The 24,506-nt window shown below is 44.9% G+C and overlaps 1 protein-coding gene across 2 annotated transcripts in view; it reads left to right on the top strand.

The window, feature by feature from the left end:
- Positions 1 to 24,506, top strand: part of DTWD2 (DTW motif tRNA-uridine aminocarboxypropyltransferase 2) — a 187,305-nt gene that overhangs the window by 72,617 nt on the left and 90,182 nt on the right. For both annotated transcript variants that reach the window (XM_077817355.1, XM_077817356.1), the window contains exons 2-3: positions 1,141 to 1,231; positions 4,934 to 5,028. In XM_077817355.1, coding sequence (XP_077673481.1) covers positions 1,141 to 1,231; positions 4,934 to 5,028 — 186 coding nt within the window. The remainder of the gene's footprint in view (positions 1 to 1,140; positions 1,232 to 4,933; positions 5,029 to 24,506) is intronic.

Here is a 24,506-nt window from a genome sequence, read left to right as displayed (position 1 = left end):
AGAACCACCGATCTAAGCTAAGTCAGGAGAATAACTCAAGTTAACTTTGCAGTGAAGACATATCAATTTAACGTACTGTGAACATATGTGGGTGTGGTCAGTAAATTTTAAAGGGAAAAACACGTTGACTATAAGGAGTAGTTGAAAATGGGGACCTTAGGTTTACAATGGAAATAATGACTTTTAGCTTTTTTTTTTTTTTTTTTTAAGCCTAAGGGAAAGAAATGTATTTAGATGATCCTGGTTTTTGTAATCTTGTTGGTACCAGGAAAATATTTTGTTTGTTTTTTGTCACCAATTCTAATATGCTATTAGCAATATTTGTTTTTTATTTATTTATTGTTGGTTAGCTTATGACCCAACTTATTGACATCATTCTTATCCTCTGATATTATCTCTGCTCCACTATATTACACTGCATCCCATTCTGTGTTTCTCCCAGTGCCTGGACCTCCAACCAACTCTTCTTGTATACCAGATAACAACAATAATGTTCAAAACACTGTCTTTTTATATTCGTCTTCTATAAGACCTTTCATTGAGTACAGAACAACTTTAAACAGCTAATTTGTTTTGTACTGTTTGTGTCTCTTAGACTGTAAATTTCTGAAACAGTGACCATGTCTTCCTTTGTTTCTACATTTCCAAGTCTTCTGATAAATATAGTGTGGAATAGTAAATAATTACAACAAAATAATATATTTGGGATGTCTGTGGTTTGTTGTGCATACAAATATGCCTTCCTCTCTGTGCTTTGTATTATATTATTGACTCCTTTATTTGGGATGGAAGACAGTGGTTGATTTCTCACTTGGTCAAGGCATAGCCACTTATAAATTGTTTCCCTTGAATAGGTTGAAAATGAATTATTTGAAGTGCCTTAATCCCAACTGAATTTTCTAGAGCATGTTTCTGAATACTGCTCTCCAAAGTTTATTGAAATACAATCTTGTTTGTTTTTACAAATAATAGCAATATCAGCAACAGAAAGTTTATGTCAGCAGGTTTGTGTAGGTGCAGTCTGCTGTACAGGAAAGTACTAGCACAACTCTTGGAAAGGGATAAATGTTTTACATAATAAAATTAATAGTGTGTATGACTAATTGTCAATGTTTTTTTTTTCCCCTTTCCATCCTGTAGCCGTCCTCAGAAGGTGTGTTTGTGTCCATTCTTCCCTGTACATCCTCTAAAAGTCTCCACCTGCTTGTATATAATTCAGCATCCAGCAGAGGTGAGTAAGGCTATGGGAATTGTCAGAGTTCAGCTAGAAGCTTACACAGCAAAGGGTGTGAGAGAGGGCAAGAGGAAACAATCTTGATCAGACATGTGCAACAACTTCAGCTTTGAAAATAGCTATAAAGGTGAACAACTAGTTCACATGATTTGTTAGTCATTTATTCTTTTATTTTTAAAATCTCTCATTATCTTATTTTTTTTCCCTCCTCTTGAATCATGGCCCATTCTTGAAATCCTTGTGTGTAAGAAATCCTTCCTCACATAAGCAGTCTCATTTATGTCAGTGGGGCTACTTGGGTAAGTAAAGATTTAGGGGTGAGCTCTTTTATATAGTATGTGCCTAGTGGCCTGGAGACAGTTGAGGCATTTGTATATTTTAGTCACAGATCTGTGTTTAGCTTTTATTATTCTGTATTAATCTATTAATGTTTAACAATATAAATCAAATAATAAGCTTGAGGTAATGGCCTTAAATGTTGTAGCAAGAGGAAGTCTACAGGAAAGCCCACTTACTTATCTGGTCTACTAGAGTTACTGTTTCAAAAATAAATAAATAAATAAAGTATTTAATGAAGCACATAAGTGAATCCTAAAAGAAACAGAGTACCTATGTGTTCTCTTAGGTATTCTTAATGTTTTCTGATCACCTGAACTTAGCTCCTCAATAATTCCGAATGATTTGTGTTTTGCAAGGATCCTCCCAAGTGGTGATCACATTTTTCTACAGTTTTGCTTCTTTCATGCCTTCAAAAAAATTATGGGCCCTAATAACTGTGTGAACCTAATCGCAAGATTTCTCATAACAATTTCATGTGCTTCCTGAATTAAGGATGATGCATTCTCCTGGCCATCTAAATGATGGAAGTACCTTAGTTGCAACAGATTTGGAAAGGCACTGTGGTCTAATGGTTGGGGCAGTGGACTGGAAGTTAAGAGGCCTGGGTTCTGGTCTTGGTTTAGCTGCTGACATATTCTGTGACCTTGGAGACCTTCTCTGTGTCTCTTTTTCCTCACACGTTCTGTCTGTCTTGTCTATTTAGATTTTAAGCTCTTTATGACAGGTGTCTGTGCTGGGGACTTGGGGATGGGGCATAGAGTTAGCTATGCTGACCGTACACGTATTTGTTTTGCCACCCCTTTCCCCCAGCCTCTCTAGAGGAATCTCCAGCAGCATAGAACAGTCTGCTTTCTGGTCAGAAGCAAAGGAATGCAGCTTGGCTCAGGTCTGAGTCCTTAATGGAGTTAAAAGAATGTAAGCCACACTGTGCATGTCTTGGTTCCAAACAATGCTTCCTGCAAAGCTAGTGATCACTATGTCTAACTTCTATGAGGGAAATTTAAGTCCAAGAATCTTCTGGGTTTAATACCCTCATGCAAAGATCTGGTAACGTTAATTCACCTTCACTTATTCCTTATAGCATCCCCAGTTGAACCCTGAGGATTGTGGGATTTTTTTATTGGTACACTTTATCCATTCCAAAGAAAATCAAGATGACATTTCAACTGAGAGAAACCGAAAGGATATTGGGATTTTTGTTTATTTTTAATAAATTTTCTTTTAGTGGATGTTTCATTATTAGTCGTGAATCATGAAAAATCCAGGTCATTATAGAGAAAATATAAGGTTGTAACCAACACCATGAACTCCCAGAAAAGAAGAATAACCCCTATGGTGCTGCATCTATGGTACTTCAATGGTCAAATATTCAGTATTTCCATAATACAAAGCATTGCACACTGCTGCCAGGAGGAACATGCAAGAGTGCAAAGAACGGAAATAATTACATGATTTCAGACCTGTAGATTGAAAATATCTACAATTACAGTATATATTTAGCCTTAATCTTTAATAAGGTCTTGGTTATCTACAAGCTCATGTCTGAGTTCTGAAACAATTTCTTCTCTACTTTGTGTAGTCCATCTTTGATATACTGTCAACATTTCAAAACATATACTTTTCTCTTGTTGTTCACCTTTAATTCAGTTAAAAAAATACACTTCCAGACAGTTAGCAGCAAGCATTTGTCTAAAAGTTAGGTTATTTGGATTGGGCAGTGGTACCAAATCAAACATTTTTAAGTAACAATTTTTGAATGTCTTCATCCTGCTGGCTATTAGTATTTTTTTTCTTGTATGAGACAACTAATAGCTGTTCTTTCAGCTCTTTGTTGCCATTCTTAACCACTTGCCAAAAAATGAATCTTCTGACACATCCAAGATTATTATTTTTGGCATCTGTTTGTGAAAGTAAAGTCAACCTCATTAGTGTGTGTGTGAGAGTGAGAGACGGTGGGAACACTCACAAGTATAAAAACTAATGTATTCTGTGCCCGTATTAGACCTTTTTTCCCCAGTCTATTGTTTAAATATTTTGTTTGGATAGTGGTAGTCCAGGACATTGGATGCAGTGTCAGTCTTGCTATCATGGTTTTTCAGTCTTTGACCAAGTTTCTACTTTTTGTACATTCTTGCTTCTTCAGTCTGAGCATAAGAAGCAAATTGTTTGTTTTAACTTTTTAGATTTTCTAAAGTCCATGAAACTTCTTATCAATTTATTGAATCACAAAATATGCCCTTTTGGCAAAATTGCAGGATGACTATAGGTGAAGAAGCCTATTAAGTTTATATCATATTATCTCTTTTTCTTCTGGTGGGTGGCTTTGCAATTTGATGAGTGATCCCTTTAATATGATGCAAGCTTCCTAAGAACCATCCATTTTGGGGGTCTTGGCTCTTAAGAGAAAATTATTTCAAATAGGCCTCTGTATCGAAGTCAGGATTCCTGGCAGAGAGAACAATTGAGTTTTGTTGAGTATAGGGTTTGAGGAGCATACTTGTAGTCCTCCTCCTGATGGGTGGCTTTGCAATTTGAAATCAATCTCCCTCTCTCCCTGTCACCCACATGTATTTGTGTATAATACATTTTGTCATATAGCATGCTGTTTATGTAATCTGCATTATTGTTAATGGTACTGATCAGGGCGCGTTCTCCATTGTTCATTGTTTCTCATTTTTTGTTCAAGTTTCTGTTTACAGTTTTCTTTTACAAACACCCTTGAGCTTTTTTTAAGTCACTGAAGGTCTGACCTTGCACCATTGAAGTCAAGGGAGTTTTTTCATTGACGTAGAGAGAGCAGGATAAAAGTCCAGCATGAAAATCCATTGAGATGGGTAGCTCTAAAAAAGAAATAATTACATACCTGTAAAAAATGCTTCTCTGAAGATATACAGAGGTGAAGAGACTGACCTCATTAATTTTTTTTCATGTTTTAATTGGCAAATATATATGGAAGTATTTTAACTTCCAGCTTGAAATTAACTGGTGAAGTATTGGAGGGGCATGTTAAATACTTCAGCAATGGTAGGCTTGGAAGTCCTCAACACTCCAGACTTCATAGAATTTGGTTTATGGGAATTCCTACCAGGTCTAAACAGGTGCATGGAGGCAAGACTACATGTTTTCATTGAGCTGTATATTTTCAGAGAGCAACAATTACAGGTAAGTATTACATAGAATAGAATAAATTAACACTGAAATCTGGATTTTTTTCCTTTTGTATGCCTTTTCTATCACTCAGAGAACTGTGTGATGCATATTTTGTGGTAGTAAGAACTACAAAAGAAACAACTACATTTTAAGAGTTTAAGAAAGCATCCGTATTCTTTTAAAACATTTTTTTTCCTTTTTGATTTAAAGGAAAGTCGAGTATTACGGACAGTGCCTCTTCTAACTGCTTGCCTCCCCGGAGACAAGTGTAAAGTCTTGATTGGTCGACGTTTTGGTGAAGATAGGTAAGCAGAATCATTGATTCAACTTCTAGTTCTCTGTTGTGTACTATTGATGCTGCTGCTTTTAAAAGCTACACTGAATATTTTTGCATGTTCCAAGTGTTCACTGCTGTTCAGTGCTTAGGCTTACAATGAAGTTGAAATACAGTACTGCATTCTGTAAACTCCTTTTTGGTGTTTCCTTTTAATTAGCATTAAATCCACGGTTAGTTTTTCGTTTTGTTTTTTAAAACAAGCCCTTGGGGCGTCAAAAGTTGTTACCACTTCATATGGGGATGCTGTGGTATTCTGTATGTTCATTCTTGTCCTCTTTTCAGAAGCCTAGTACTGTGACACCTTTTCTTCAGGTGAGAAGGCAAGATGTCCTGGTGTTCTCTAAAGCCAGTAAATGGCAGTGCAGCCAATACTCTGCATCATTCTTATCCATCATGATGCCAACAAAAATCTTGAATGGTTAGGCATCTGGTATGCAGTGACCACTGCTTATCATGCTGTTCCTAATAGTCTCGTTGTTACTTTGTACTACCTCTCTTTATGTGTATATGCACACCTGTTGTGTCTCCTCTTTATACTTAGTTCCTTCCCTGAAGAATTTAAAATCTATCTTAATTTTATATGCTTGTACAGTTCTTAGCACAAAAACTGATGGCCAGTAAGTGCTACTGCAGTACAAATAGTAATCTTCATTGATTGATTTAAGCTAAGTCTGCACTACAGAGCCTATGTTGGAATAACTATGCTGGCATAGCCCCCTTGTGTAGATGCAGCCATAGTGACAGAAGGGGTTTTTCTGTCAGTGTACAAACATCACTTGCCCAGACAACTTTAACTACATTGACAGAAGTACTGTTATGTCGACATAGTTGCATCTACACTGGGGGTTTTGTCAGTCAGGGGTATGTTTTTTCACATAGTGTTGCTATGCCAATATAGCTTTTTGATGTAGATCAGGCTGTAGTTGCTTTACAAGTGTGAGAAGAGGGAGTCCTGAGATTAAAAATGAGTGCATGTTTTTGGTAACATTCTTTCTGTTAGCTGCGTGTTAACACATGGCAGTTTCTTCACATTTTTTTTGATATTCTGTAATTTTGGACAAGATTGTCACATTAGTATTGTCTTTCATCCTCATTGGATAAAGCTAATTTTTTGTCAACAAACTTCTGGTGCAAATGCTTGTGAGATTTTGTTGCATAAATGTTCCCTGAAAGGCAACAAAAAAGGGTGTGAATACAGATGAAGCAAATTCATTTAAAATTCAAATGAATGTTTGGGGAAGCTTTTTGCAGAATTCACTGAGGTCTACTGAACAGATATGCCATAAGTCAATTCAGAAAGTTTTTATTAGTCTTCTATGGTAATAAGCATTTAAATTACCGAAGAACTTCCAGTATATGGGAAAACTGCACTTTCCTCCAGTTAAAGCAGAAAATTTAATCACTTTTCATGGTGACATGCACTGGATGTATTGTTTCCAATGCAGTCTGCTTTTGGTAAAGCAAATTTCTTTTAAGTGTCGTAAATGCAATTTTTCAGCTTTTATCAGTTCAAAAGCCAGAATTTTGCTCCAACTTAAAACAAATAAAATAATAATAAAAAAAGCCTTTTAGGTAGAGACAAAACATGGAAAACTTTAGCCCCAAAAGTGAAGTCTTTTGAAAAGTTATGAACGTTTTAAAACAAAGAGATAGAACTGTTTAGCAACCATAACTATTGTAGCCTCTATTTCAATTGAATTGATAGTTCTTTGCTAAAACACGGTGTACTGAGTAAGTAAGTCCATCTCCTGTGTTGCTATAGTTTTAAGATCAACAGGGTAAACGTCACCCTTAGAGTCTCCCAACCTAAGAGAATTTCTAGGAGTACACGAAGAGCGAATACAGTGACCACACACAGTCACAAGTAATTTTGTCTGTATTATATTACATTCACACATACATGTACAAAACCATGCAATAGCCAATGCTGTATTCATGCTTAGGAGTGAAATCAGGAAGGCCAAATCACACTTGGAGTTGCAGCTAGCAAGAGATGTTAAGAGTAACAAGAAGGGTTTCTTCCGGTATGTTAGCAACAAGAAGAAAGTCAAGGAAAGTGTGGGCCCCTTACTGAATGAGGGAGGCAACCTAGTGACAGAGGATGTGGAAAAAGCTAATGTACTCAATGCTTTTTTTGCCTCTGTCTTCACGAACAAGGTCAGCTCCCAGACTACTGCACTGGGCAGCATAGCATGGGGAGGAGGTGACTAGCCTCTGTGGAGAAAGAATTAGTTCAGGAGTATTTAGAAAAGCTGGACGAGCACAAGTCCATGGGGCCGGATGCACTTCATCCGAGAGTGCTAAAGGAGTTGGTAGATGTGATTGCAGAGCCATTGGCCATTATCTTTGAAAACTCATGGCGATTGGGGGAAGTCCTGGACTACTGGAAAAAGGCTAATGTCATGCCCATCTTTAAAAAAGGGAAGGAGGAGGATCCAGGGAACTACAGGCCAGTCAGCCTCACTTCAGTCCCTGGAAAAATCATGGAGCAGGTCCTCGAGGAATCAATTCTGAATCACTTAGAGGAAAGTGATCAGGAACAGTCAGCATGGATTCACCAAGGGCAAGTCATGCCTGGCTAATCTAATTGCCTTCTATGACAAGATAACTGGCTCTGTGGATGAGGGGAAAGCAGTGGACGCGTTATTCCTTGACTTTAGCAAAGCTTTTGACATGGTCTCCCACAGTATTCTTGCCAGCAAGTTAAAGAAGTATGGACTGGATGAACGGACTATAAGGTGGATAGAAAGCTGGCTAGATTGTCGGGCTCAGCGAGTAGTGATCAATGGCTCCATGTCTAGTTGGCAGCCGGTATCAAGCGGAGTGCCCCAAGGGTTGGTCCTGGGGCCGGTTTTATTCAATATCTTCATTAATGATCTGGAGGATGGCGTGGACTGCACCCTTAGCAAGTTTGCAGATGACACTAACCTGGGAGGAATGGTAGATATGCAGGAGGGTAGGGATAGGATACAGAGGGACCTAGACAAATTGGAGGATTGGGCCAAAAGAAATCTGATGAGGTTCAACAAGGACAAGTGCAGAGTCTTGCACTTAGGACGGAAGAATCCCCTGCACTGCTACAGACTAGGGACCGAATGGCTAGACAGCAGTTCTGCAGAAAAGAACCTAGGGGTTACAGTGGATGAGAAGCTGGATATGAGTCAACAGTGTGCCCTTGTTGCCAAGAAGGCTAATGGCATTTTGTTAGCACTTGTATAGGTAGGGTATTGCCAGCAGATCGAAGGATGTGATCGTTCCCCTCTATTCGACATTGGTGAGGCCTCGTCTGGAGTACTGTGTCCTGTTTTGGGCCCCATTCTACAAGAAGGATGTGGAAAAATTGGAAAGCATCCAGCGGAAGGCAACAAAAATGATTAGGGGACTGGAACACATGACTTATGAGGAGAGGCTGAGGGAACTGGGATTGTTTCGTCTGCAGAAGAGAAGAATGAGGGGGGATTTGATAGCTGCTTTCAACTATCTGAAAGGGGGTTCCAAAGAGGATGGATCTAGACTGTTCTCCGTGGTAGCAGATGACAGAACAAGGAGTAATGGTCTCAAGTTGCAGTGGGGGGAGATTTAGGTTGGATATTAGGAAAAACTTTTTCACTAGGAGGGTGGTGAAGCACTGGAATGTGTTACCTAGGGAAGTGGTGGAATCTCCTTCCTTTGAGATTTTTAAGGTCAGGCTTGACAAAGCCCTGGCTGGGATGATTTAGTTGGGGATTGGTCCTGCTTTGAGCAGAGGGTTGGACTAGATGACCTCCTGAGGTCCCTTCCAACCCTGATGTTCTATGATCACAGAGAGTCAGGTTTATCTCTCAACAGATTGTCATTAATGGCGGGGGGAGTATCTTCGTGACTTGGTTCTTCCCTGATGATATAAGTCCCCCTGGTCTAGAACCCAGGGCTGTAAAGCTACCAGACAGCTGATATCTCTAGGCTCCCACCCAGTGGCAGAAGTAACCAGCTTGCTCTCCACTTCCGAAGACCTGCTGTGGACACAGACCATGGGAAGCTCCACCTCAAGGATTTGACAGAAAGCAGCCTCATGGCTCCTCATTGGCTCCCTGCCCTATATAAACCCAACAAGTGTTCCAGGAAGTTTCCAGGCAACAGTGTGGATCTCCTGTAGCTGCCGTGGCCATTTCTGCTTCTGAATTCCTGGCATTGACCTTGGCTTGATTTGGACTTTGCTTTGAGTTGAACCTGAAACCTGACTTGGACTCTGACCCTTGGTATTGACCCTGGCCTGGAACCTGGCTACAAACTCCTCTGCTACTCCCATCCTCAAGTTCCCCCCCTGCTCTGACCCTTGGCCCTTACTTCCTTTGGTGGGATCCTGACAGATGGGGTTTTTTTTTGTATGGGGTCTTCCCTCCCTGTCCATATTAGCAACCCTTTTTATCCCGTGTTATGATCACATCTACCATTGTATGTATATGCATGACGGTTCCAACTCCCTTTCTTTCTGTCCTTCCACATCTGATACGTTTTGGGATGCTCTGCTTTTCACAGGTGGTTCTCTTAGTTCCCCTTATTCTCATGAGCATCTGTGTAAACATGTTCCCATGGTAACCTGTGGGGGAGAGCAAAACTTTCCACAATGATGTTAGGCAGGTGTCTTGCAGTCTAGATGGGTACATTGCAACATATTTTCCCAAACATCACCTACGAGCACATTCTTTACAATAATCTTGTAACTTTACTTGTACAGGGTTATTTCTGAGTAATCCACTTATGTCCGCTCTTCTTAGGCCTGAGGCCTAGTATGGCTCAACTGAAATTGTACAGGTCTCAGCCTTTAGGCTGTGCGTTAAAACCTTATCTTTCTTATATGTCTAATATGCACTCATCACTCATAAATACTTGTCAATTTTATACTCCTATGATCCTATCCTACTTATATCTATACCTATACTTACAACTTAAATCTGTTCATCATACACTGATTACATGTGAAGTAGCATATGAGTTAATCCCAACAATATATCACAATTAAATAATAAAATGAACAAATCGGCTACATTATTTTACATGTTACCACTATAGTTATTTGATCCATATGCAAATAGATGAACATTTTGTGCTGTAAAATACATTGTCAGAAGTGAAACACCCACACCGTTGCAAAAAGTCTCAAAAGAGATACACAAGGTAAAGGTGACAGAGTTGTACCCAGCTGATTGTGGGAGGTGAAGACAAACGGTAAAAGGAGGTGAATATAAGGTTAATCTCTGACACAGTTTTCTACCTGTATAAATAGTGTTTAAATGATACTACCACTCACCAATAAGAACAGTCCACCCACTTCATAATGCTTTTCTCTGGAGCTAAATATTTTGAGCATTTAAAAGAGCCATTAAAACAAAGTAATAGTGGTTTTAATGCAATTAACAATTGGAGCTTTTAAATCATTACCATTAAACCCTGTCTCCTTCCTCCTTTTTCAGTCACCATGGACAGCACCACCATCCTCCTGTCACTCTGGTCTGTAACCTGCATGGTATTTTCTACTCAGAACTGTCTCGAACATCACATCCAGGTCATTTCTAAATCTTGATGCTTTTTCCTGCAAAACATCTCTAAAATTCTGCCTTTTTTTCTCCATTCATACAGAGAAATTTGTCATCCAGGCCCTCATCTTGCATTTCTAGTACCATTACATTTTTCTCTGTCTTGCCTTGATAAATATTACTTTGCCCCAGTTACCTCCATTTAAAAAGCTGCTAAGACAGTTGAAGAAAAGAGCCATGAAAACCATGTCACTCCTCCCTGGTTCCCTCTTCTCCACTGTATCAAACATAAAGTACTCATCTTTGCTTTTAAAGCCTTTCCTGGCCTATTTTAACATCATCTTTTGCACACCCTCAAGATGTTGACTTCTGCCAGTAATGCCAGCCTTTATTGTCCATTATGTTAATACAAGAACCTTCATGCTTTCTCCCATGCTGTCCCTCATGTATGGAAGAAGCTCCCTGTAAACATCCAGAAAGCCACATCACTGCTTTCCTTCAGATTGCTCCTTAAAATTCTTTTCTGTCATGATGGGTACAAAAAGCTCAACAATAGTTACATGCTTGATGACAATTGTTTTTCTTGCGTCCTAGTTTTGTCTCAGTTCCCTTGTACTCCACTGTCTGTCTATCCATCCACCTGCTGTATCTTATCTTATACTGAAATTGTAAGACCTTTTAGGGCATGGACTATACAATTGTAAGCATAATGGGGCCCTGATCCATTACTGGGGACCCAGGACATTACCACAATACAAATAAATTGAATTCTGGAGTTGAGTATTCATACATTCATGGATTCTGAGACAAGAAAAACCATTGTGAGTGCCTAGTGTGACCAATATAACACAGGCCATAGAACTTCCCCAAAATAAGTTCTGTTGAACCAGAGCATAACTTAAAAAAATCCACTCTTAATTTAAAAATTGCTATTGATAGAGAATCCATCACGACCCTTGATAAATTGGTCCAGTGGTTAATTACCCTCACTTAAAAATTGTTACCTTGTATCCAGTATGAATTTGTGTAGCTTCAACTTCCAGCCTGTGGATCGAGTTATACCTTTTGAGTGCTAGATTGAAGAGCCTGTTATCAAATTTTTGTTCCCTGTGTAGGTATATACCGATAAGTCATCCCTATCCCATCTCTTTGTTAAGCTAAATAGAATGAGCTCCCTGAGTGTATCACAATAAATCTTGTTTTCTAATCCTATAAGTATTTTTGTGGCTCTTCTCTGAACCCTCTTCAGGTTATCAACATCCTTCTTGAATTGTGGTCACACTGTTCCAGCAGTGGTTGCACCAGTTCTTCGAGCACTTGCTCACATCCATCCCGTGCTAGGTGTGCACGTGCCACATGCACAGTTGCCAGAGATGTTTTTCCCCTTAGTGGTATCCAGGAGACCAGCCCTAGTGCCCCGGGTGCCCTGCACACATGCACCGGTATAAGGGGTGCCGCCACCTCCACATCGTCTCAGTTCCTTCTTATTGCCCGTGACGGTGCTTGGAACGACCTTCTTGCTCTTGAAAGTCTTTCCCAGTGGTTTGACTCTGTAGTCCATTGTATATAGTTTTTATAGTTAGCGTATTTAGTTATCAGTTAGTATTAGTGTATGTAGTGTAAATAGTGGTCCCAGTCATCAAGGGGCATCATCTCAGGGTATGTCTACACTATGAAATTTTAGGTTGAATTTATAGAAGTCGGTTTTTTAGAAATCGTTTTTATATATTCGAGTGTGTGTGTCCCCACAGAAAATGCTCTAAGTGCATTAAGTGCATTAACTCGGCGGAGTGCTTCCACAGTACCGAGGCTAGAGTCGACTTCCGGAGTGTTGCACTGTGGGGAAGCAAAAGTGGATGGGAATCTGGGAGGCAGTGACCATGAGTTGGTTGAGTTCAGGATCCTGACGCAGGGAAGAAAGGTAAGCAGCAGGATACGGACCCTGGACTTCAGGAAAGCAGACTTCGACTCCCTCAGGGAACGGATGGCCAGGATCCCCTGGGGGACTAACTTGAAGGGGAAAGGAGTCCAGGAGAGCTGGCTGTATTTCAAGGAATCCCTGTTGAGGTTACAGGGACAAACCATCCCGATGAGTCGAAAGAATAGTAAATATGGCAGGCGTCCGGCTTGGCTTAACGGTGAAATCCTAGCGGATCTTAAACATAAAAAAGAAGCTTACAAGAAGTGGAAGGTTGGACATATGACCAGGGAAGAGTATAAAAATATTGCTCGGGCATGTAGGAATGATATCAGGAGGGCCAAATCGCACCTGGAGCTGCAGCTAGCGAGAGATGTCAAGAGTAACAAGAAGGGTTTCTTCAGGTATGTTGGCAACAAGAAGAAAGCCAAGGAAAGTGTGGGACCCTTACTGAATGAGGGAGGCAACCTAGTGACAGAGGATGTGGAAAAAGCTAATGTACTCAATGCTTTTTTTGCCTCTGTCTTCACTAACAAGGACAGCTCCCAGACTGCTACGCTGGGCATCACAAAATGGGGAAGAGATGGCCAGCCCTCTGTGGAGATAGAGGTGGTTAGGGACTATTTAGAAAAGCTGGACGTGCACAAGTCCATGGGGCCGGACGAGTTGCATCCGAGAGTGCTGAAGGAATTGGCGGCTGTGATTGCAGAGCCATTGGCCATTATCTTTGAAAACTCGTGGCGAACCGGGGAAGTCCCGGATGACTGGAAAAAGGCTAATGTAGTGCCAATCTTTAAAAAAGGGAAGAAGGAGGATCCTGGGAACTACAGGCCAGTCAGCCTCACCTCAGTCCCTGGAAAAATCATGGAGCAGGTCCTCAAAGAATCAATCTTGAAGTACTTGCATGAAAGGAAAGTGATCAGGAACAGCCAGCATGGATTCACCAAGGGAAGGTCATGCCTGACTAATCTAATCGCCTTTTATCATGAGATTACTGGTTCTGTGGATGAAGGGAAAGCAGTGGATGTATTGTTTCTTGACTTTAGCAAAGCTTTTGACACGGTCTCCCACAGTATTCTTGTCAGCAAGTTAAGGAAGTATGGGCTGGATGAATGCACTATAGGGTGGGTAGAAAGCTGGCTAGATTGTCGGGCTCAACGGGTAGTGATCAATGGCTCCATGTCTAGTTGGCAGCCGGTGTCAAGTGGAGTGCCCCAGGGGTCGGTCCTGGGGCCGGTTTTGTTCAATATCTTCATAAATGATCTGGAGGATGGTGTGGATTGCACTCTCAGCAAATTTGCGGACGATACTAAATTGGGAGGAGTGGTAGATACGCTGGAGGGGAGGGATAGGATACAGAAGGACCTAGACAAATTGGAGGATTGGGCCAAAAGAAATCTGATGAGGTTCAATAAGGATAAGTGCAGGGTCCTGCACTTAGGACGGAAGAATCCAATGCACCGCTACAGACTAGGGACCGAATGGCTAGGCAGCAGTTCTGCGGAAAAGGACCTAGGGGTGACAGTGGACGAGAAGCTGGATATGAGTCAGCAGTGTGCCCTTGTTGCCAAGAAGGCCAATGGCATTTTGGGATGTATACGTAGGGGCATAGCGAGCAGATCGAGGGACGTGATCGTCCCCCTCTATTCGACATTGGTGAGGCCTCATCTGGAGTACTGTGTCCAGTTTTGGGCCCCACACTACAAGAAGGATGTGGATAAATTGGAGAGAGTCCAGCGAAGGGCAACAAAAATGATTAGGGGTCTAGAACACATGACTTATGAGGAGAGGCTGAGGGAGCTGGGATTGTTTAGCCTGCAGAAGAGAAGAATGAGGGGGGATTTGATAGCTGCTTTCAACTACCTGAAAGGGGGTTCCAAAGAGGATGGCTCTAGACTGTTCTCAATGGTAGCAGATGACAGAACGAGGAGTAATGGCTTCAAGTTGCAGTGGGGGAGGTTTAGATTGGATATTAGGAAAAACTTTTTCACTAAGAGGGTGGTGAAACACTGGAATGCGTTGCCTAGGGAGGTGGTGGAATCTCCTTCCTTGGAAGTTTTTAAGGTCAGGCTTGACAAAGCCCTGGCTGGGATGATTTAACTGGGAATTGGTCCTGCTTCAAGCAGGGGGTTGGACTAGATGACCTTCAGGGGTCCCTTCCAACCCTGATATTCTATGATTCTATGATTCTATGATTCTATCCCACAGTTCCCGCAGTCTCCGCTGCCCATTGGAATTCTGGGTTGAGATCCCAATGCCTGATGGGGCTAAAACATTGTCGCGGGTGGTTCTGGGTACATATCGTCAGGCCCCCGTTCCCTCCCTCCCTCCGTGAAAGCAAGGGCAGACAATTGTTTCGCGCCTTTTTTCCTGAGTTACCTGTGCAGACGCCATACCACGGCAAGCATGGAGCCCGCTCAGGTAACCGTCACCGTATGTCTCCTGGGTGCTGGCAGACGTGGTACTGCATTGCTACACAGCAGGATCAACCCATTGCCTTGTGGCAGCAGACGGTACAGTACGACTGGTAGCCGTCATCGTCATGTCGGAGGTGCTCCTGGCCACGTTGGCTGGGAGCGCCTGGGCAGACATGGGCGCAGGGACTAAATTTGGAGTGACTTGGCCAGGTCATTCTCTTTAGTCCTGCAGTCAGTCCTATTGAACCATCTTATGGTGAGCAGGCAGGCGATACGGATTGCTAGCAGTCCTATTGTACCATCTTCTGCCAGGCAGGCAAGAGATGAGGATGGCTAGCAGTCCTACTGCACCGTTTTCTGCCGAGCAGCCATGAGATGTGGATGGCTTGCAGTCCTTCTGCACCGTCTGCTGCCAGCCAAAGATGTAAAAGATAGATGGAGTGTATCAAAACAAGAAATAGACCAGATTTGTTTTGTACTCATTTGCTTCCCCCATTCCCCTGTCTAGGGGACTCATTCCTCTAGATCACACTGCAGTCACTCACAGAGAAGGTGCAGTGAGGTAAATCTAGCCATGTATCAATCAGAGGCCAGACCAACCTGCTTGTTCCAATAAGAACAATTACTTAGGTGCACCATTTCTTATTGGAACTCTCCGTGAAGTCCTGCCTGAAATACTCATTGATGTAAAGCCACCCCCTTTGTTGATTTTAATTCCCTGTAAGCCAACCCTGTAAGCCATGTCGTCAGTCGCCCCTCCCTCCGTCAGAGCAACGGCAATCGTTCCGCACCTTTTTTCTGTGCGGACGTCATACCAAGGCAAGCATGGAGGCCGCTCAGCTCACTTTGGCAATTAGGAGCACATTAAACACCACACGCATTATCCAGCAGTATATGCAGCACCAGAACCTGGCAGAGCGATACGGGGCGAGGAGGCGACGTCAGCGCGGTCATGTGCGTCATCAGGACATGGACACAGATTTCTCTGAAAGCATAGGCCCTGCCAATGCATGCATCATGGTGCTAATGGGGCAGGTTCATGCTGTGGAACGCCGATTCTGGGCTCGGGAAACAAGCACAGACTGGTGGGACCGCATAGTGTTGCAGGTCTGGGACGATTCCCAGTGGCTGCGAAACTTTTGCATGCATAAGGGCACTTTCGTGAACTTTGTGACTTGCTTTCCCCTGCCCTGAAGCGAATGAATACCAAGATGAGAGCAGCCCTCACAGTTGAGAAGCAAGTGGCGATAGCCCTGTGGAAGCTTGCAACGCCAGACAGCTACCGGTCAGTTGGGAATCAATTTGGAGTGGGCAAAACTACTGTGGGGGCTGCTGAGATGCAAGTAGCCCACGCAATCAAAGATCTGCTGATATCAAGGGTAGTGACCCTGGGAAATGTGCAGGTCATAGTGGATGGCTTTGCTGCAATGGGATTCCCTAACTGTGGTGGGGCCGTAGACTGAACCCATATCCCTATCTTGGCACCGGAGCACCAAGCCGGCGAGTACATAAACCGCAAGGGGTACTTTTCAGTAGTGCTGCAAGCTGTGATGGATCACAAGGGACGTTTCACCAACATCAACGTGGGATGGCCGGGAAAGGTACATGACACTCGCATCTTCAGGAACTCTGGTCTGTTTCAAAAGCTGCAGGAAGGGACTTTATTCCCAGACCAGAAAATAACTGTTGGGGATGTTGAAATGCCTATAGTTAGCCTTGGGGACCCAGCCTACCCCTTAATGCTATGGCTCATGAAGCCATACACAGGCAGCCTGGACAGTAATCAGAAGCTGTTCAGCTACAGGCTGAGCAAGTGCAGAATGGTGGTAGAATGTGCATTTGGACGTTTAAAGGCACGCTGGCGCAGTTTACTGACTCACTTAGACCTCAGCGAAACCAATATTCCCACTGTTATTACTGCTTGCTGTGTGCTCCACAATATCTGTGAGAGTAAGGGGGAGACGTTTATGGCGGGGTGGGAGGTGGAGGCAAATCGCCTGGCTGCTGGTTACGCGCAGCCAGACACCAGGGCGGTTAGAAGAGCACAGGAGGGCGCGCTACGCATCAGAGAAGCTTTGAAAATCAGTTTCATGGCTGGCCAGGCTATGGTGTGAAAGTTCTGTTTGTTTCTCCTTGATGAAACCCTCCACCCCTTGGTTCACTCTACTTCCCTGTAAGCTAACCACCCTCCCCTCCTCCCTTCGATCACCGCTTGCAGAGGCAATAAAGTCATTGTTACTTCACATTCATGCATTCTTTATTCATTCATCACACAAATAGGGGAATGACTACCAAGGTAGCCCAGGAGGTGGCGGAGGGAAGGAAAATGCCACACAGCACTTTAAAAGTTTACAACTTCAAAATTTATTGAATGCCAGCCTTCTGTTTTTTGGGCAATCCTCTGTGGTGGAGTGGCTGGTTGGCCGGAGGCCCCCCCACTGCGTTCTTGGGCGTCTGGGTGAGGAGGCTATGGAACTTGGGGAGGAGGGCAGTTGGTTACACAGGGGCTGTAGTGGCAGTGTGTGCTCCAGCTGCCTTTGCTGCAGCTCAACCATACGCTGGAGCATACTGGTTTGATCCTCCAGCAGCCTCAGCATTAAATCCTGCCTCCTCTCATCACGCTGCCACCACATTTGAGCGTCAGCCCTGTCTTCAGCCCACCACTTACTCTCTTCAGCCCGCCACCTCTCCTCCCGGTCATTTTGTGCTTTCCTGCACTCTGACATTATTTGCCTCCACGCATTCGTCTGTGCTGTGTCAGTGTGGGAGGACAGCATGAGCTCAGAGAACATTTCATCACGAGTGCATTTTTTTTTCTTTCTAATCTTCACTAGCCTCTGGGAAGGAGAAGATCCTGTGATCATTGAAACACATGCAGCTGGTGGAGAAAGAAAAAGGGACAGCAGTATTTAAAAAGACACATTTTATAAAATAGTGGCTACACTCTTTCAGGGTAAACCTTGCTGTTAACATTACATACATAGCACATGTGCTTCCGTTACAAGGTCGCATTTTGCCTCCCCCCACCGCGTGGCTACCCCCTCAACCCTGCCCCTTCCCCGTGGCTAACAGCAGGGAACATTTCTGTTCAGCCACAGGCAAACAGCCCAGCAGCAACGGGCACCTCTGAGTGTCCCCTGAAGAAAAGCACCCTATTTCAACCAGGTGACCATGAATGATATCTCACTTTCCTGAGGATAATGCAGAGAGATAAAGAACGGATGTTGTTTGAATGCCAGCAAACATACACTGCAATGCTTTGTTGTACAATGATTCCCGAGTATGTGTTACTGGCCTGGAGTGGTAAAGTGTCCTACCATGAAGGACGCAATAAGGCTGCCCTCCCCAGAAACTTTTTGCAAAGGCTTTGGGAGTACATCCAGGAGAGCCGCGAATGCCAGGGCAAATGAATCCTTTCACATGCTTGCTTTTAAACCACGTATAGTATTTTAAAAGATACACTCACCGGAGGTCCGTTCTCCGCCTGCCGGGTCCAGGAGGCAGCCTTGGGTGGGTTCGGGGGGTACTGGCTCCAGGTCCAGGGTGAGAAACAGTTCCTGGCTGTTGGGAAAACCGGTTTCTCCGCTTGCTTGCTGTGAGCTATCTACAATCTCCTCCTCATCATCATCTTCTTCGTCCCCAAAACCTGCTTCCGTGTTGCCTCCATCTCCATTGAAGGAGTCAAACAACACAGCTGGGGTAGTGGTGGCTGAACCCCCTAAAATGGCATGCAGCTCATCATAGAAGCGTCATGTTTGGGGCTCTGACCCGGAGCGGCCGTTCGCCTCTCTGGTTTTCTGGTAGGCTTGCCTCAGCTCCTTCAGTTTCACGCGGCACTGCTTCGGGTCCCTGTTATGGCCTCTGTCCTTCATGCCCTGGGAGATTTTGACAAAGGTTTTGGCATTTCGAAAACTGGAACGGAGTTCTGATAGCATGGATTCCTCTCCCCATACAGCGATCAGATCCCGTACCTCCCATTCAGTCCATGCTGGAGCTCTTTTGCGATTCTGGGACTCCATCATGGTCATCTCTGCTGATGAGCTCTGCATTGTCACCTGCAGCTTGCCACGCTGGCCAAACAGGAAATGAGATTAAAAAGTTCGCGGTTCTTTTCCTGTCTACCTGGCCAGTGCATCTGAGTTGAGAGTGCTGTCCAGAGCGGTCACAATGGAGCACTCTGGGATAGCTCCCGGAGGCCAATACCATCGAATTGTGTCCACAGTACCCCAAATTCAAGGCCGATTTAAGCGCTAATCCACTTGTCAGGGGTGGAGTAAGGAAATCGATTTTAAGAGCCCTTTAAGTCGAAATAAAGGGCTTCATCGTGTGGACGGGTGCAGGTTTACATCGACTTAACATTGCTAAATTCGACCTAAAGTCCTACGGTAGACCAGGGCTCAGGGTACCTCCTGCGGTGTGTGGAGGCCATGCCAGTGAGTGACCCCCATTTGAGCTGTCTAAAGTGCCTTGGGGAAGCTCACGTAAAGGAGAAGTGCAAGATCTGCAGGAGCTTCAGACTGTGCACTCAGAAAGTCAAGGATGTTTGTCTGAAGACATGCTCATGGAGGCAGCCCTCAGATCATCCTCGGAGCCTTGCTGCTCTGAATCAGCGTTGGGCACTTTGGCCTCTGTGCAAAGTGCTTCACCGCCACCGTGCTCTTCCTGGCACCATTCTCCATCCAGGAAGAAGCATAAGAAACAGCATGCCAAGAGAGGGCGCTCTCTGGTGCCAAAGAGGAACAAGCGGGGAGCAGCTAAGTGAGACCTCTGCCGGGCCACTCATCCATGGTCTACTCTGGCGACTCTGCGTAAGGCACTGAGCCTGGTCTGGGACCCACCTCTGACTCCTGGGCGTGGTTGTGGCACCTCGCGCCTGTGGGCCCCCTCAACTCCAGAGGCTTTCCAGGCTGCAAAGGATTTGATGTCCCTCCCGCTACTGCCCACCCCCAAGGGCCCTTGCCAGCCAGAGCTTCTGGGGATAGAAGTATTCAAGGGGTGGTGAGCTCCATCGCAGCACCGACCATGGTGGCACCTTCCAGAGGAAAGCCCTGCTACAGCAGTCCCCAACCTGGCATCAGTCACCAGTTTCCCAGCACTGCCTGGAGGCAGAAATGGGTACAGCTCTGCATGGTCTCCAGGGAAGAGTCCTCTTTGGAGTCAGAGGGGCAATCCTTCGCCCTGCCAGAAAAGTAACTCCCTTCTCTTCATGTGTCAGTGTAATAATGCCTGCATCTGTAATTTTCACTCCATGCATCTGAAGAAAAAGGTTTTTTACCCACGAAAGCTTATGCCCAAATAAATCGGTTAGACTTTAAGGTGCCACCGGACTCCTTGTTTTTGTGGATACAGACTAACACGGCTACCCTCTGATATTTGACAGAAAAGTAGTGATACCCGACTTAGGCACCGGACTTCAGTACCAGCCCCACAGCTGGTGCTTGGCCATTGGGCCATTTGCCAATGCAGTGGCAATACTGGAAGTCATGGAGGTTTCCCCTGGTACTGGGACCCCCTTCCCAGCATTCATACTCGGTGGTGTCCGAGAAACAAGCCACTGACCCTGCACTGGACCCCGACTCCAGCACTTACCCCAGCACCAAGGTCACTGAAGTGGCCCCAGTGGAAGTAGTCCAGGTGGAGGAGAAATGACCCTTCTTACGGTACTAGCCTTCTTCCTCGTCATCCCCAGATGAGGCAGTTGCAGGTCCTAGTAACCCGTTTCATCCGCCAGATGACTTCAGGGCCCATCAAGAACCCCTGAAACAGGTCAGCTGGAAGCGGAGGAGTAAAGGAGTCCATGCAGAGCCTGTTTGATATCATGGCTGCAGTGGCTCCTTCCAGAGAGGCCCTGCCAGTCAATGAGGCAGTGTTGAGTCCAGTCAGGGTGCTATGGCAGACCCCTTCGTCTCCACTGCCCTCCTCAAAAAGGGCAGAGAAGAAGTACTATGTACTGGCCAGTGAGTTTGAATACCTGTACTCGCATTCTTCCCCTCCCCCCCCCCCAGGGTCCCTAGTGGTGCCAGCTGCAAACGAGCAGGACAGACAAGGACAGTTGAGTGCCACCTCAAAGAATTAAGAGGCTGGATCTGTTTGGGTGAAAGGTTTATTCCACGGACAGTCTCCAGCTTCGAATCTCTAACCAGCAGGGCGTTGCTGGGAAAGTATGATTTTAACCTGTGGGACTCAATGGTCAAGTTAAAGAACTCCTTGCCACAGGAGTCGAGGCAGGAGTTCGTGCCCATCTTGGAGGAAGGCAAGACAGTGGCCAGGGAGTCCCTCCAGGCAGCTCTGGATGCTGCTGACTCAGCAGCCAGAACAATGGTGTCAGCGGTCACCATGAGGCGCTGTTTGTGGCTCCAATCATCAGGTCTCTCGCATGAGGTTCTGTAGTCAATCCAGGAACTCCTCCTCAAGGGTACCTCCCTGTTCTCAGACTCCAAGATTCATGACCTCAAAGACTCAAGGGCCATACTTCACTCCCTAGGCCTGTTTATGCCCCTGGCCTCCAGGAAGCATTTCAGGCCTCAATAGCCTCCCAGGTTTTTGGGGCCTCCCAGGTAGGAGCCCTATAAAAGAAAGGACTATTAATGTTGTCAGCCCCTACCTTCTACCTCAGCTTCCCAGTCAAGCTCAAGTAGGTACCCCGGTGGGACCAGGCAGGCCTTTTGAAGGTACATCTGGGGATGACATACCAGATTCAATTCAGAATCCATCCCCCCACTTTTGTTTTTGGACTGCCTATCACCCTTCTGCCCTGTGTGGTCCTACGTAACATCGTACTGTTGGGTGCTCAGTACTGTAACAGTTGGTTACACCCTGCAGTTTTGATCTTTCCCACGCCTCCAACCCCATCCCTCTTCATGGACCCTTCTCATGAGCAGCTTCTCGTCAAGGAGGTACAAGTCCCCCTACATGTGGGGGCCATAGAGAAAGTTCCTCGAGACTTGTGATGAATAGGGTTTTACTCCCAATGTTTTCTAATCCTTAAGGTGAAAGGGGGCCTACAGCGCACCCTGGACCTGCATCGCCTCAACAAATATTTCAAGAAAGTGAGGTTCTGCATGGTCTCCCTGGCCTTTATCATTCCCTCCCTGGATCCAGGAGAGTGATATGCTGCCCTCAATTTAAAGAATGTTTATTTCCACATCTCCATCTTGCGTGCACACAGGCGATTCCTCAGGTTTGTGGTGGTTCAGTGCCACTACCAATTCACCACGCTTCATAGAATAACAGAGTTGGAAGGGACCTCTGGAGGCCATCTAGTCCAAACCCCTGCCCAGAGCAGGACCAATCCCAACTAAATCATCCCAGCCAGGGCTTTGTCAAGCCTGACCTTAAAAACTTCTAAGGAAGGGGATTCCACCACCTCCCTAGCTTTCCCTTCGGTCTATCACTCAAACTGGTTCTCAAACTGGAGGTTGTAACCCCTCAGGGAGTCACAAAGTTATTACATGGGGGGTCGTGAGCCCTCAGCCTCCAGCCCCAAGCCCCGCTTCACTCCAGCATTTATAATTTTAAATATTTTTTAAAAGTATTAAATTTATAAGGCGGGTCGCACTCATAGGTTTGCTATGTGAAAGAGTCACTACTACAAAAGTTTGAGAACCACTGATCTATCAGCAGCCCTCAGGTTTCCACTAAGTGTATGGTAGTGGTTGCAACCTACCTCAGATGTTGAAGCCTACAAATCTATCCATACTTTGATGATTGGCTGATCAAAGGCCGCTCTCAGGTTCAGCACAGCATTGGCATAGTGCGTGCCACCCTTTGGGCACTGGGTCTGTTAATAAACTAACAGAAATCAACGTTGGTACCGGTGCAGACAATAGAGTTTATTGGGGCAGTGCTCAACTCCACCCAGACCAGGGCCTACCTACCGGAGGCCAAGTTCTGAACTATGTCAGATCTAATCACCTGGGTCACAGCTCACCCACTTATGACTGACCAGGTGTCCCTCAAACTGTTAGGTCACATGGCAGCATGTACCTGTGTGATGTAATACGTGCAGCTATGCCTCAGAACCCTACAGATGTGGCTGGAGTCAGTTTACTCCCTGGGTAGATGTCACTTGGACTAAGTTCTCATGATTCCATCACCTGTCTTAGTTTCTCTGACTTGGTGGAGAGATCTCTGTTCTGTGATGAAGGGGGTGCCTTTTGCTGCCCCGTATCCAACAGTAACCTTGGTTTTGGATACAACAGACATGGGGTGGTGAGCCCATCTTGGCAGACTCAGGCCCCAGGTTTTCTGGCCCCAGGGTTTCTGGTCCCAGGAAGAACTCTCCTTGCACATAAACATCACAGAACTTAGGGCAGTATGCTTGGCCTGCCAGGCGTTTTTCCCCCAGCTCTTAGGCAGGGTCATGCAGGTCTTGACAGACAACATGTCCTCAGTTTTTTACGTCAACAAGCAAAGGGGAGCTTGATCTTCAGCCGTGTTTCAGGAAGCCCTCTGACTGTGGGACTTCCTGCATGAAGCATGCCATTCACCTTGAGGCTTCGCACCTCCCGGGAGGCTGGAATGCATTGGCGGATCACCTCAGCAGGTCCTTTTCCTCTTGCCAGGAGTGGTCTCTTCACACGAAGGTCACCACTGTTATCTTCCAGAAGTGGGGGACTCCCCAGGAGGACCTATTTTGCCACCAGACAGAACACGAAATGCCATCAGTTCTGTTCTTGCTTGCACTCAGCAAGGGCTTCCTTTCCGATGCCTTTCTGTTCTCACAGACAGACGACCTGTTGTACACCTTCCTACTGATCCTTTTGGTTCGCAAAGCCCTCTTAAAGATCAAGAGGGACAAGGTGAAGGTTATCATGATAGCTCTGGCATCATCAACGATCTACAGCCTATCCTGGAAACAATCCCCCACTCTCACAGGCCTTGGGAGGCAGGCCAATCTTTGCTTACAAACAACCCCCCAACCTGAAGCAAATAGTCACCAGCAACTACACACCACAAACACTAACCCAGGACCCAATCCCTGTAACAAATCCCGTTGCCTTCTTTGTCCCCATATTTACTCTAGCGACACCATCATAGGACCCAGCCACACCATCAGAGGCTCATTCACCTGCACATCTACTAATGTGATATATGCCATCACGTGCCAGCAATGCCCCTCTGCCATGTACATTGGCCAAACCGGACAGTCTCAACATAAAAGGATAAATGGACACAAATCAGACATCAGGAATGGTAACATACAAAAGCCAGTCGGAGAATACTTCAATCTCCCTGGACACTCAATAACAGATTTAAAAGTAGCCATTCTTCAACAAAAAACCTTCAAAAACAGACTTCAAAGAGAAACTGCAGAGCTACTATTCATTTGCAAACTTAACACCATCAATTTGGGCTTGAATAGGGACTGGGAATGGCTGGCTCACTACAAAAGCAATTTTCCCTCTCTTGGTATTGACATCTCCTCATCAATTATGGGGAGTGGACCGCATCCACCCTGACTGAATTGGCCTTCCACATTGGTTCTCCACTTGTAAGGTAACTCCCTGCTTTTCATGTACCAATATATATTTATGCCTGTATCTGTAACTTTTACTCCATGTATCTGAAGAAGTAGGTTTTTTACTCACAAAAG

The sequence above is a fragment of the Eretmochelys imbricata genome, chromosome 5, assembly GCF_965152235.1.
Source record: "Eretmochelys imbricata isolate rEreImb1 chromosome 5, rEreImb1.hap1, whole genome shotgun sequence".
Lineage (NCBI taxonomy): Eukaryota > Metazoa > Chordata > Testudines > Cheloniidae > Eretmochelys > Eretmochelys imbricata.
The sequence above is the reverse complement of the archived record's forward strand: the minus strand, read 5'-3'. Positions and strand labels throughout refer to the sequence as shown.